The sequence below is a fragment of the Mastacembelus armatus genome, chromosome 7 (assembly GCF_900324485.2).
Source record: "Mastacembelus armatus chromosome 7, fMasArm1.2, whole genome shotgun sequence".
Taxonomy (NCBI): Eukaryota; Metazoa; Chordata; class Actinopteri; order Synbranchiformes; family Mastacembelidae; genus Mastacembelus; species Mastacembelus armatus.
This window is the reverse complement of record NC_046639.1, coordinates 1,515,989-1,530,205: the sequence shown is the minus strand read 5'-3', so window position 1 is coordinate 1,530,205 and position 14,217 is coordinate 1,515,989. Positions and strand designations below refer to the sequence as shown.

General features: G+C 43.7%; 1 protein-coding gene across 1 annotated transcript; it reads left to right on the top strand.

Moving 5' to 3' along the window:
* The first annotated feature begins 2,056 nt into the window (after positions 1-2,056).
* LOC113145533 (protein Wnt-2b-A-like) lies at positions 2,057-13,749 on the top strand. The gene is made up of 7 exons (XM_026332369.1): positions 2,057-2,100; positions 5,126-5,211; positions 5,996-6,614; positions 9,050-9,249; positions 11,390-11,667; positions 11,839-12,103; positions 13,353-13,749. Exons 3-7 carry the CDS (start codon positions 6,433-6,435, stop codon positions 13,574-13,576), a joined length of 1,149 nt encoding a protein of 382 aa, XP_026188154.1. The 5' UTR covers positions 2,057-2,100; positions 5,126-5,211; positions 5,996-6,432; the 3' UTR covers positions 13,577-13,749.
* Positions 13,750-14,217: the final 468 nt, after the last annotated feature.

Here is a 14,217-nt window from a genome sequence, read left to right as displayed (position 1 = left end):
CTGGTACTAGTGGGGGTGACCACCGTGCTCCCAGTCCTATGTCAAAGTTTGTATGTGTGTGTGTGTGTGTACTTATACTACAGAATGCCTGGGACTAAACTGCATTTGACTTTTATACGCTTGTGGCTAACAGGAGCCAGATGTAGCTGCCTCGAGGGAACTTACTATTGAAACAGCCATTTATTTTTCACTCTCTTTAATGAGATATGTGCATGACTGCGTACATACAGTACATTCTTGTAAGTGTAAGTTCATTGGAGTAAAGACAGCTTATGAGCTTTTGATGACTGGCTGCTTGGGCAGCGCCAAAGGCCGGATGTGTCCTGTTAAGAGGACTGAGCTTGAGAGTGAAGAAATACATGATTTCACCACATTAAGTTTTCTGTGCATTCATCAATACAGTGGTGATAGTTATTCTATAGCGATGGCAAATAATATGCTGAAATGACGGGCCCAAAGCTTTCGGGCTGAATGGTTCTCTTCTGAGCGAATACAGAGATGAATAATGAAAATGATAGCAGAAAGCAAAACAGAAGAGAGCAGCGATCGAGAGAGAGGGGAGAGTGTTAACTGAAAGCGAATGTGTCTGTGCTGGCTGCTGGTCAGAGATGGGCTGGGGTCCCAGTTGGCTTCCACTTCAAAGGCCCTACCCGCCTGTCTCGAGAGCACCTGCAGCCGGTTAAACCCTGCTCTCATCATTTAGGGCGTGGAGGAACCTCTCCAACAACTTAGAGCCTCCACCACACAGCCTTTTGCCAAAGGGCCACAATGACCCGCGCTCAAAAATTCAACCTAAAGCACCAGATAGACCAGACAACTTTCACTGCAAAACTGAACGTCACTCACACAGTGAGCACTCAGAACATGCACAGCAGGGTTCTTGCAGCCTAAGGTCTTATGCCACCTCCATCAATAGTCACACAGGACTCACACAACTGCCACAAATTTAATGTAACTGATCAGATTCTCACCATATCTGAACCACAGCTAATTGCATGTGTTATTTACAGTAAAGCACTAACATGTACATGCAGCCAACAATATCAGCATTTGGGTTTTTTGCCATAAGCTCTCAACAAGATACCTCTTTGTTTTTTCCTATTGCACACACACACAACCCATTTTCTCTCATGTGTCTGATGTATTGTACAAATAATATTCTCAACTTTGGTTAAACCCGAATTAGTCAATGTTTCAAACTCCTGAGGGCAGAACAATCAGCTGTAACCACAAAACAGATGCATTATCAGCTTAAGAAGTTGTTATAACAAACAGCTGCTTATTTACACACCCACCAAACATGAGCAATATTAGCATTCATCTCGACCAGTGTTTGTGTCCATCGGTTTCATTGAAGTCCAAAGGGAAATGTCTGGCGCCCTGATTGCTAAATACCACATGCCACTGGCATCGTTGGTGCTGGGCAAGTGTTTAGTGGCCTAAGCCAAAGCAGTGAATTTGCTAAGCATGAAACCAAAACAATGAGCTAAAATACGCTAAAAGACTCTTTCGACATTGAACAGGGGAAACTGGGCGTGATGATGAGTTGATGTTAGGAAAAGGCAAGAGAAGGTTTTAAATAGTCACGTTTTTTATTTTAGCCCCACTAGCTGAATATAACAGTCTTTTCACTGTATTGTTTTATGAGCAGCTACTCAGACAGAAAATGACTATTATTTGCTTTGATCTGTCTGCTCATTAATATATTAACTGTTGTTTTGGATTGAGACCATGTTCTGGTGTCGGTTAAGAAAATACATAAGAATATGAGAACTATTCCCTGGCAGAATAATACTTTTCTTTTTATACCCTCAGCTCTTTACAACGTACATGAAAAACACAAGTCAGCACCAATAAAACACGGGTAGCTGTTCTACTACTACGGCTTCAGTCTTGGCTTCAGGTTTAGGGTTCAGTACACCACTTCACTGTTCAACATGCTACCTCAGCTGGCCACCATGTGACCAGCTACCCATGACCTGCACTGTACGTCACACAGACAGTTCCCTACTAAAACAGGAAACTACTCAGCACAAACTCAGTTCCACTCAGAGGGAGCAAGGAGACAGTGTGCTGTAAAAATGACCAGCATCCATAAAGGTACATTTCACTTTGGATTATTTTAAAACATTCTCACTGTAACATTGAAATGCTTTAATTGGAAATAGGAATGAAAGCAGTCGGCTTATGTTTATCCCAGTCTATCCCATCTAATGCGGATGATGTATTTCTGTCTGTGTGACTGTTTGTCTGTGTATCATTGTCCCAGTCTACTGCCACTAAGACGTGTCTGAGATATGTTACACGTCAAAGAGGCCATGCTGCTCAGGATATCCCTTTGATGTCATCTGTATCACCTGCTCTGGTCTGAGTGTTTGTCTCTGACAGCCTGTGCGTGCTCGTGTGTGTGTGCATGTTTTGCATTTGTCCAGCATGACAGCATCCTCCTGTGACTTAGTAGATAGTCTATTATAGAGTTATCGCCATAACATCTAAGACACTTGTATGTGTGTTCGCAGGAGCTATAAAATCTATTAATGACAGGCTATCCCAGGGATCAAGAAGGCCACACATAATGTACTGTAATGGTACATATTGTGTTCAGTTTTTTGTTTGTTTCTTTGTATAACTGTGGAACCACAAACTTTGTCTAAATGCACACGACATCTGTTCCACCGTTTGCACCAGGGCGAAGTGGTTGACAACGGACTCCGACACCTTCTCTGAGAGCTAGCCAAGCGGTTCAGGAGATTCTGGAGTTCCAAGCGCCGTTTTGTTTGTTCAAGGCAGCTCATTGCTGTTGGCAGATCTAAATTTACAAGACAATAAATTATCACAGATCTGGTTCTCTGGCTTGCACACACACACTGGGGGCTGTCTGGCCCTCAGGGACACTGTATTTTTAGAGCTTGTGTTGTATTCTGACCTTTCATTAGCTTTAGGATAATGCTGCTAGATTTTTAGGTGATTATTATCTAAACAGCCACTCGGGCCAGGTCCTTTAACCCTCGTGACACAGAGACTGTGACAGTGTTTTATCCATCTTCAAGAAACGATCCTGCAGAAATGAAAGCATTCATATAACTCAGACTGTATCTGTCAGAACTACAGCATTGTTCAGGCATTCACTTAAATGATGTGTTCACATTTTCCTCACATGCAACCTCTTGTGGCCATGCGAGCTCAGTGGAAATAGCATAGCGCTGCAGAAACATGCAGGGAGGAGGACAGGGTGGATGGCTGAGCAAACCAAGACCACTGTTCTCACCGTGTCTCCCACCAGGGGTAAGACCATGGTCTTTCCCTGACCTTCATCAAGACGTTTTAGGTGCCAAACCTAAATACCAGTAAATATCTAAATGCATTGGGAGGTATTGCAAAACTATGTTGAAGACACTCATGCTTATATGGGGCATTACTGAAGGCAGCAACAAACAAGGAGACCCATAACAACATATGTTTAAACTGAATCACAAAGTGCTCCAGCGGCCATAGTCATTATGATGGAAACAAAGAGGGGAGCTGCGAAACATTATTATACGCTGTGTAAAGAGAAGGTTAGGGTGGATGGGTGGGTCAACAAAACATGGAAGATCAACATTTGTTCCCCATTTCAACCAAGAGTTAAATGTCATTTTTTCCACAACTGGCCCAAACCAACTTCTGTAACCATGTGATAATAATTTTAACCCAAATCATATTGTTTCCTAAACCTAACCAAAACTTCATGGAAGTGATTTAATTATTAACAGTTCTGGAGGGTAAAGTATTAAATGATGCTGCTCCAGAGCAAACTATTTAGTTGTTGAATTTGACTTGGTGAAAACGGGTTATTTTCTTGTTTGGACTGAATTTAGTGTTGGAAAAATTGAAGTGGATATGGTAACACTTTACATCTTTCCCTAATTGGCTCCAGTTCACCAATTTTTTGTCTTTGTCCCTCCCTCCAGCTGTCCCTTATTATTTTTCCTTCATGAACCTGTCCAGTGTTGAGTTGTCCCATTGTGGCCCATCAGTATGGGAACTTGGCCAGGCCTGACGACAGGCTGTCCTCCCTGCTCCCCGCTGCCAGGGGATGGGAATACACACTGAGCTCATCCCTGGACTACCTGACTGGTGACAGCCCACAACATAATCCCAGCAAAGGATACATTACTGGGCCATTAGTCCAACTCTTCCACCTAGAGTACATGCCTCTGGCTTGTCCCTTAGTTCATTCAACACATTTGATTCTTCTAACTGCAATTTTCCTTTCAGAAATAATCCTGAGTGATTAGAATGTATCAGCACTAAAATCAATTGGATTAGTCCAAAACCGCTGCCTCTGTAAATCTCACCTTTATCCCTCCTTCACCCCGTGTGCAGCATTTAAACATAGCAACCCCCGTCAGTACTTTTCCTCTGAGATGACGGTTGCCAGATTGGACCCCGTACATCAGGACAAACTTTTCCTCCAACTGACAAGCAAGCAGGCACTTGACTCTGTTATTGTTTATGAAGAGAAAGCTGGGGTCAAGTTCACAGGCTGGGAGAGAGAGAGAGAGAGAGTCTGCTCCAGCTCCAGCCCCATGAGAGAGAGCATAACTCAGCCATGTTTGTGCTTCCCTAATTCCTTTTGATTTAGCAGAAAATTGTGAGCTGAGCAGCGGCGCACAAATATTCACCAGAGCTTAGTTTAGTTGCCTCACCTCGCGGCCTCGCACAAACCTGCATCCACTCTGTTCTGTGTGTTCGTGCTTTTCTCTGGAAACGTTGAAAAGTGTGTCTCACCCCGACCAGCAGCCTTCCTGCCGAGGCCTAAGCAGAAATACAAATGTCTCTAAAAGGAGCTTAGTGTTAACAGCAGCTTTGGCATAAACACTCGAATTGTTTTCTCCAGCTTTTCATGAAATAGCAGCTATAGCTTATTCTAATAGTTTCAATTCCGACAGGGATTTTCCTGATTTGTTTACTTGTTAGTCAGTATTCCTGGGTCAGCTGAACCAACTGTGGCACTTTCAATCCAATATCACAAACTCCCTGGACAAGACCACACTGATAAAAAAAAAAAAACAAGCCAGCGAGTGTTGGGTTTAAAGTTTGTGGAAGGTCTCTGGATACATAAAAGTGTCTTTTAATCTGTCAGGAGCCATCAACCACAGAGAAACACCAGAGGTTTGATGACAGACGACTGCCGAGCCTGAAGACGACATGAAGACACACAGAAAGAAGGTAAGGATGGCCACTACAGTGTATGTGCTGCTTTCCTGTGCTGTCTCAGCATTCTCTCTCTTACACATGTGGATCATATTTAAGCCACAGTGCTGTTCCACTGGATGATTTGGTGCCGGTCTCCCAGTCCCACATAGAGTATCCTGCTTTTTTCTCTGACTTTCACTTCACTGCTAAGATTTAGGCGGTGCTCGGCTGCAGATGCTCTACAACAAACAGTTAAATAACGTAACTTATGAATAACAGTTTTGCTCATGTTAAGATTATGTAATCTCTTTTGATTTATGTTTTAATTCTGCTGTTAATTCAAGAGGTTAATAACGGATGTAACAGCAGATTCTATATAAAACATATCTATTCTATTATAGATTAATTTTATTAATTCATTAATTTGTGCAGTTTATCCTTCATTATTCATTTTCGACACATAAAGTGACTGCATTCTGTAGCAATTCATTTTATGTCAGTATTTTTAAATAATGAAGCAAAATATTTTTCCTTCAAAAATCAGACTTTTCTTGTGATTGAATTATCTGGGTTGTGTTCCGCAAACCAAGGGCGCCCATATTAATGACAGTACTGTCTGTCTGTGGCTACAGATGGACTCCTCTCACATGAGTCCGGTCCTAACTCAGCAGCATCATAACCCCCTATCAAGCATCATCCATCCCTTTTTAATCTCTCCTTCCTAGTCAAACTCTGTAACCCCTACATCTGCCCAATGGGCGAGAGGATCTATCGGCAGCGAGCCCTCCCTCAATCTCTCTCTCTCCCTCTCTCTCAGCTCCCACTCTGTCCACCGCGCGCTGATAAAGGAGAGGTCCGGTGCGAGCATCCGATCCAGCACAGAGTCACACAGCCGACAGAACCACAGCCAGTCTCGCATCTTCCAGCCTTCAGCTGTCATTTGGATCGTTTCTGTCCCTGAACTGAGAAAAACGCCAAGGATAAGTGTTTGGGGACCTGACAGGAGAGGTGAGACAGCCGACACTTGTCGCTCTCCTCGACAGGTAAACTTCCTGTCGGCAGCCAGAAGTCCTAAGTGGAGAGTCGGGTTCGCACATGGCGCAGTCCTGAGAGCCGCGCAATATGGAGCCACACTCCAGATAATGAAACCCACCTACTGAATGAGTGCCTGGGCTACACGTCTTCACACCAACCCGCGTCTATTGAAGCTGAATCTGAATCTGAACTTCCTTGGGAACTTTTGGTGGCAGAGCAATGCTGGCTTTAAACCGGATTGTCAACCTCCGGGCAGCACGAATGCGGAGCTGTGGTTCGCCGGGAGTCTCACTTTCATCCCGATGTTCTTTACGCAAAAACCCCGGTGCCAGTTCGAGGATTTACTGTGCGTGTCTGTTGCTGCTGCTGCTGCTGGTGACGCCCCGAGTAGACTCGTGGTGGTGAGTCTGCACCAATCACACCTACAGGCCTACCTGCCTGTCAGCAAGATTTATAGAAGCTGAGTTTGCAACAAACGATTGAGTAAAAAAAAAACAAACACATAAATAAATAAATAATAATAATGATAATAATAATCTTAAACTTTTGAAACAGATCTGGGAGCTAATTTAACTTATGGTGATTAGTTTATTAATCCTTTTACCAAAGCAAAAACAAAACTTAATCCAGTTGTTTCAAATCAGCAAATCTGAACAAGCGATGATCAGAGATGAAGCTTTGTAGTTAATTGATCACACTGACCTGCTGTATAACCGACAGTCTCATCAGACATGATGTTAAACTTCATTTATTCCTGCATTTCATGTTTGCTGCCAACAATTTAAACGCAGGAATGTGATTAAAAAGAGTTTCACAGGCCGCGGTGTGTCACCAGTGGGTGCACCTCCTTGTAGTTTTATGGGGTAATGACTCCAAAGAAAAAAACTCTAAATGTGTTTTCTATCAGATTTGAATTTAATTTTTCACTGACTTGTTCCTGAAGGAAAAAAAAGGAACCGGCTAGTGAGTCTAACCTAAATTATGTGTTTTTAAATTCGCGTCTTTTTTAGGACTTTCTTCTAAAAATGCATTTTCTTTGTGTCAGTTTGTTGGCCTGCCACACTGAGCAATAATAATAGAGCGATAAATGTAATTTATGCCTGCGCTGTTGGCTGTGCGCGTGTTCAGCTCAGCTGGAGCCTACGTTAGACAAGGCAGAACAGTCATTAATTCACCACGTACCACACACACAAATGACTTCACTAAAACACACCCAAACCAGCCATGTAGAGCATAAAAACACCTCATTGTACAGTAAGAGACGTGTAAATGTGCATGAGTGTGTTTATAGGAGAAGTGTCTGTGTGTGTGTGGGCGGTGGTGGAATGCCTTTACAGTTTGTGTAGATTAGCAGCAGTTATGGGAAGTGTGTGCGTAAAGGCTTTGGCTGAGCGTTATTGGCTTTGAGGGGAATTTGGTGTAGGAGATAGAGCATTTAGCTGTTTATCATATATACAGTAGGTGATGTTATGGACTCAGGCTGGGGCTTTGACCCTGCAGGTGTTGGCAAACATGACTGTGATGTTTCAGCCACTGAGAAATGTGCAAAAGACAAATATGGTTCAATGCAAATATGTTTTATTTATATTGCAGAAATTTTACAGACCACCCAGTTATTGAAAGGTAATAAAGCTGACGTCTGTTCTGGCCAAGGGACGCAAACCCTGACTTTTTAACTATTAATTCCCTTTAATTTCTGCATCCATCTCAAAACTATATGATGAGTCAATTTCTTAGTGATAATCTTAGAGAACACGATCATATTCTGTTCATTTTTTAGGTCTTAAGGCTTGAAAAGATGACAGGGCAGCAGGAGTCATGGGTACATCATCAGAAGTCAATCAAAGCACTCGGTGACCATGTTTGTCTGCATCTTGTCATTTTCCGACCCACAGTTTGGGTTTTACAGCCTGTTATTTTAGACCCGTGGATAATGATTTATTATCCTATAAAATCCACAAAACCTCCCAACTTTCAGAGAGAAAGAGCGAGAGAGAAAATTAAGTGTGAATTGCTCTTTCCTTTGATGAGCACTCACTTCTTACTCCTCCGCTCTAATCCCACTCTGGGGAATAAAAAGCCGCCAGTCTCAATCCTCTCACCCAGTCTCATAAAACACAACCACACAGCTACACCGTCCCCTGACCTCCCGACGCTGACCCGCCAAAGCCCTGCAGCCACCAAGCTGTGAGAGATCTCATGCGTACAAACACTGAGTTTAGTTTGGGGTATTCTCAACCCAAATATCAGTATTTGTCCTGGTAGTATACTATAAAAGTCTGTTTTATTAGGACAGGGAGGAAAATTGGAAGAAGTTTGAGTAAGATGAGAGCGATCAGGCAGAAGAGTAAAGGAGGAGTAAAGTCAGTAAATGGGGTCTTAGTTTGACAGGGTTATTGGAGGCCCCGGACTTCTTGCTCTGATTTGTGAAGACATGATTTTAACTATCCCATTGGGAAACATTTAAACACACATACACACACAGGTCTTGTGGGGAGAGGTTAAGTGCTTATTTATTTGGAGAGTGGAGTAAATGGTTTCCTCTCCCCTCCTACTCACAAACCTTAAACTGTTAAGTGTAGTGAACTCTGACTCACAGAGGGTTGTTACTGCAGCCCTCCTTCGTGACACTCCACACCTTTGGGTGCGTATCCACATGTGTATGCACCTAAACCACAAGAAGGCCCAGATGCATGCTCATCAGTTGCAATATACCAGAAATCACTGGGGTAACTGTATTCTGGTCCAATTTTAAAATGATGCTTATGAATCAGAATTTTCTTTTTGATTCAGTTCTAAACTGCCTTGAATCTTCTTGTGTTCTCGGCATCCCCAGGTATATTGGTGCGCTTGGGGCCCGTGTGATCTGTGAAACCATCACAGGTTCGGTGAACAACCACCGGCAACTTTGCCAGCGCCACCCAGACATCATGCAGGCCATCAGCGAGGGCACCAAGGAGTGGATCAAAGAATGCCAGCACCAGTTCAGACACCATCGCTGGAACTGCAGCACACCGGACCGTGTCCTGCTACGGAGTAAGTCCAAGTGTGTGTCCACATGTGTGTCTGTCTTGACCAAAGAGTTTAAATACTGACCCCCAACCTGCTACAATCTGACTCCTCATATTCACCCTCCTCCATCACTTTCACTGCCTTATCTCTCCCTTCTCTTCTCTGACCTTCTTCCCTCGCTCTGTTCTTTCTCCCATCTTTCTGTCTCATACTCACGTATGCTGGTGCTCCGTGTTTATAGTCACTAATGGACTGTTGTAATACCTTATGCCTCGTCAATAAACATATGGGGCGCAAGACGTGGGCTTGTCATCATTTTGTTTCTCCACTCCTGCCAGACCTCTCTGCTTTGCAACAGAATCATGCATATACACATAGTGTATGCACACAGGTGCAAATGCATCATACACACTGTACCTGTCCTGTCTTTGCAGCCATTGCATGTACAATTGCAGGGTGCTATGACAGCAGACCGCCTGAGTCATGAACATTTATTAAACAACACAGGGACTGAGCATCTTCAGCGCAGACACACGAAAGCCAAGTTGCACTGGTGCCTTGAAGCCACGTGGGAGTCTTGCATGAAACACTACATGATAAGTTACCCATCATGCATTTATTCTGAAATGATCTGCAGCAACTAGTGTAGATCATTACTGCAGTATTTTGAATGCAGAGCATACATGCAGGAATGCACCAACCTACTTCTGCATGACTCTACTGACCAGGGTTTCATTCCCGGCAGTTAACTGTAGTATATCTGGACCCATGTTGCATAGAACAAGAGGTTTGTCTCCACAAATGTACTGTAAGATATCACTTGCCTGAGCTTGTTATTGTCCCACTCAAGATCCTAAGCATACACAGGGACCAGCGATGCACAGGAAAAAGTAGATATGGAGATACAGGCTGTGTGATAGGGGAATAAACAGTAATGTAGATATAAATATTTAGAGAGATATTCTCACTGTCAGGCAAACAGCGCAGGTTTGAATGATATCCTCATCTATCCTCCCCCACACACACCCCCTTAGCACCCAGTGCCCCCTTCCCCTCACCCCTCTGATGAAATGGGAAATTCCAGTGAATACAAAACAAGCACGATGGACGTGGACTGGTTTAGACAGATTTGAAAAGTGAGTGTGAACCTTAATCTATGATATAAATATCCCCTTCCTCAAAATCTGTAATATATTGAATGTGTGTAAAAATATGATTAAAAATAGAGCATAGACACTTTAAATAATCAGATATTCAACAGAGTTGATGTGGTCAGTTAGAGTGTTCATGTGGGGATCATGAATGTACATAGTACATTTCTTAGCAATTAATAATTTATTCCAAATTCATCCTCTTGGAACCACAAATTTCCACAGCAACTTTCCGTTACGGTTTTCAAACCATCATATCATGGATCAAAACACTGGATCTACATGAACAGTCACGAGGCCAGGGGGTAAACTGAATTATTAGAACCTATGAAAATCTTTACGTGCTTGATATCAGTTTAAAAACTGGAAACTACGTTCTCATTCTCCATTCTATTCTATTTTAAATCAGATCTGAGAACTTTTTTGACTTTCATTACAGAGGCCCTCAGTGTCGACCACTCATGATCATCAGTTTGACCATGTGACCCTAAGATGCATAAGTTCTTAATGCTCTTCCTGCCATGTTGGTTCTGGGGCATTTATTCCCACAGACAATGCAAAAAGCAACTGTGACTAAACACTATGTCGAATTTTCTGTGCGTCTTTAGCCACACGATAGATGAGTCATATTCTAAGGAACAGGAATGAACAGATGAGCACAGCAATGGCAGATAATGCTGTCATGACATCACCCTGCTGCTGATTAATGGGGTATCACTGTGTCTGTATTTAAACAATTTATGTGAGCAGAGGAGAGCCCCGCAGCTTGGATTATTTCCATGATAATATTTAAACAGAGCTGTCCTATACTCCGCGTCATGCCTGATATGCCCCCGTCAGCTGCACCTTCACATCCCAGTGGCTCACACCCAGGCCTGCTCATGACATTATGTGTATTTGTGTAAGCATGTTAACGTGCGAACTGCAAGACTTTAGATCTTGGATAATCTATTGCATTGCGTTCAACCTCTGTTTCTTTCTTCTCTTCTGTTTTCTCTGTACCCCTTTCTCAGGCAGTCGTGAAGCGGCATTTGTCTATGCTATCTCCTCTGCAGGAGTGGTGTATGCGCTTACTCACGCCTGCAGCCTGGGGGAGCTGAAGACATGTAACTGCAACCCACAGAAACGTGGACGGTCAAGCGATGAGAGAGGAGAGTTTGATTGGGGCGGCTGCAGTGATAATATCAATTACGGGATAAAGTTTGCCAAAGCCTTCATAGATGCCAAAGAGAGGTCTGTCCGAGATGCACGGGCACTCATGAACCTACACAACAATCGCTGTGGCAGAGCAGTGAGTGTTTCATTACACCAAGTCACCAAAATCATGGAACAGACATATTTTATTTTATAACCTATCTGTGCAAATATATGTTGTATTTGTCTTAAACTGCATTTTTAAAACATGTAAAACTTGATTACATGACAGCTAAAACAGGATCCCCACTTCTACCTATCTACTCAGGCAGTGAAGCGTTTCATGACGCTGGAGTGTAAATGCCATGGCGTGAGCGGTTCTTGCACTCTGCGGACATGTTGGAACGCCATGTCAGACTTCAGAAAGACCGGTGACTACCTGAGGAGGAAATACAATGGGGCCATTGAGGTGACAATGAATCAAGATGGGACAGGCTTCGCTGTCGCCAACAAAGCCTTCAGGAAGGCCACCAAGAATGACCTGGTCTATTTTGAGAACTCTCCAGATTACTGCCTGCACGACAAAACAGCAGGTAAGATCAGCAGAGAGAGAGAGAGAGAGACGAGGTAGACTGGACACAAAGGGAGCCAGTTTCTCATGCATGTTGATGGATTGTCCTGATGTGTTATGTGTACGTTGTGTGTACGCTCATGCGTGACTACTGTTTGTGTGTGTGTGTGTGTGTAACAGCAGTCATAGCAGGGCCCTTGTGTGATGTCTGTGGAAGCTAATATCCTTGTACCCCGGGGACATGGTCAATATGTCAGTTAACGCGTAGACAATATATAGTCAGAGACTGTGCTGATCAACCTTTACACCATGCAGCTAATCAGATATGACTGTTCCTGCCTGACGGATGGAAACACACCGTCACACAAAGATTTTGGGATATTTGAGTTTCGTCATTCGGAAGCTCCGTCCAGCTTTTCCCCTTGCCCTTTGTCTGCCTCGTCCTTCGTCCCTTCGTCCATCCTCCCCCTGTTTCTCACCTCCTCACTGGAATCCACACCCTGAGGACACAAGCAGCTAATTTTAAAAAAAAAAAAAATCACTTCTGTCTGTCACAGTCTCTCGCTCTCGGTCCGTCTGAACTAAGCGTAGCTGGAGGGCAGAGTGGGCGTCAGTGTGTGAGAGCCTGTCTGTCATGGTCCACTGTCCATTTAACACACACACACACACACACACACACACACACACATAGAGTGGCTTCAAAGGGAGCAGTGGCTTGGGAAAGGCAGTGTAACTATAGGCCACTCTACCAACACTGCATAGTTGTGTGTGTGGGTCTGTTGTTCTATGGGCAGCTTGTTGTGATAGGTAGCAGTTCAAACAGGGATCTTCTCACACCAAACACCAGCACTAATCTCTGTGGGGATGACATTCACATAAGACAGACAATCTAACATGGCATTAGGTAACTCCCAGACCTCTAAACACAATGCTACACACGACACCGCTAAACAGTCACTTTTACAAACCAGCATAATGTTGATCAGGAGGAAGAAAGTTCAACACGCTGCCACTCTACAACTATCATACAATGAATTATTCCAATGACCAAGGTGTAAACTACATAACTGCAACATCCACAAGGGGCTCCCCGGCTGAGGGACCCTGTTTGGATGATATAAACCTTCTCTCTCTCTCTCTCTCTCTCATGTCTCTTGTCTCTGTCTGTTCAAAATAAAAGTAAAAAAAAATATTAAACTACTTAAAAGAAAGGCTGTTTTTTCCTAAGATCTTAGCCTTCACTACCTCTATCTCTTTTGTATTCTGTACAGGTTCCCTGGGTACTGCTGGACGGGTCTGCAATAAGACGTCACGAGGTACAGACGGCTGTGAGGTCATGTGCTGCGGACGGGGCTACGACACCATGAGAGTCAAGCAAATCGTCAAGTGCGAGTGCAAATTCAAATGGTGCTGTTCTGTGGAGTGTAAGGACTGTGAGGAGGCCGTGGATATACACACATGCAAGGCACCCAAACAAGTGCTGGATCAGACCTGAGGACATGCCCCCTCTGCCCCTGTAACGCACCCCCACCCCTTTCCCCTTTGCAGGACATCCTGTGGAACATGGAATTCTGGGAAAGTTTGTCCGAAAGTGCTCTGCGTCTCCGCCCTCCCCTGCCCCCATCTGGGGGCCATCATTGCATGGCTTTTCTACCTGTTTCTGTGAAAGCACTAGAAAATAATTACCCATCAATATGAATTAATAACCATTATCTCCCGTTTTGTGAATAGCCCTGTGTCTGAACTGCTGGGACCCGATGATGAACGGTGAAACCAGTGAACACTTCAGGCTTCAGTTGGAATAGGCTTTTATCAGAGATTCTGGGTTTAAAATGGTTTGCTGCTTTCATGATGCTTTAAAGGCACATTCTTACATTAACTGAGCCTTCAAACATATCCAGTATTATTAAAACATCATCATTTACTCACATACTTTTCATTATTTTGTGGGGGTGGGGGGGTGGGGGTACACTTTACCAAAAAGAATACTTGGTTGGACTTTGAGAAGTAGCTTGACAAGTGCACTTTGGGAAGTGGACATCTAAGCAGGTTTGGCTGTGTGGCCAAACACAAGTCCAGGCACAGGACTACCAGAGGACAGGGAGATGGACAATACACGAATAAACGGATGGATGA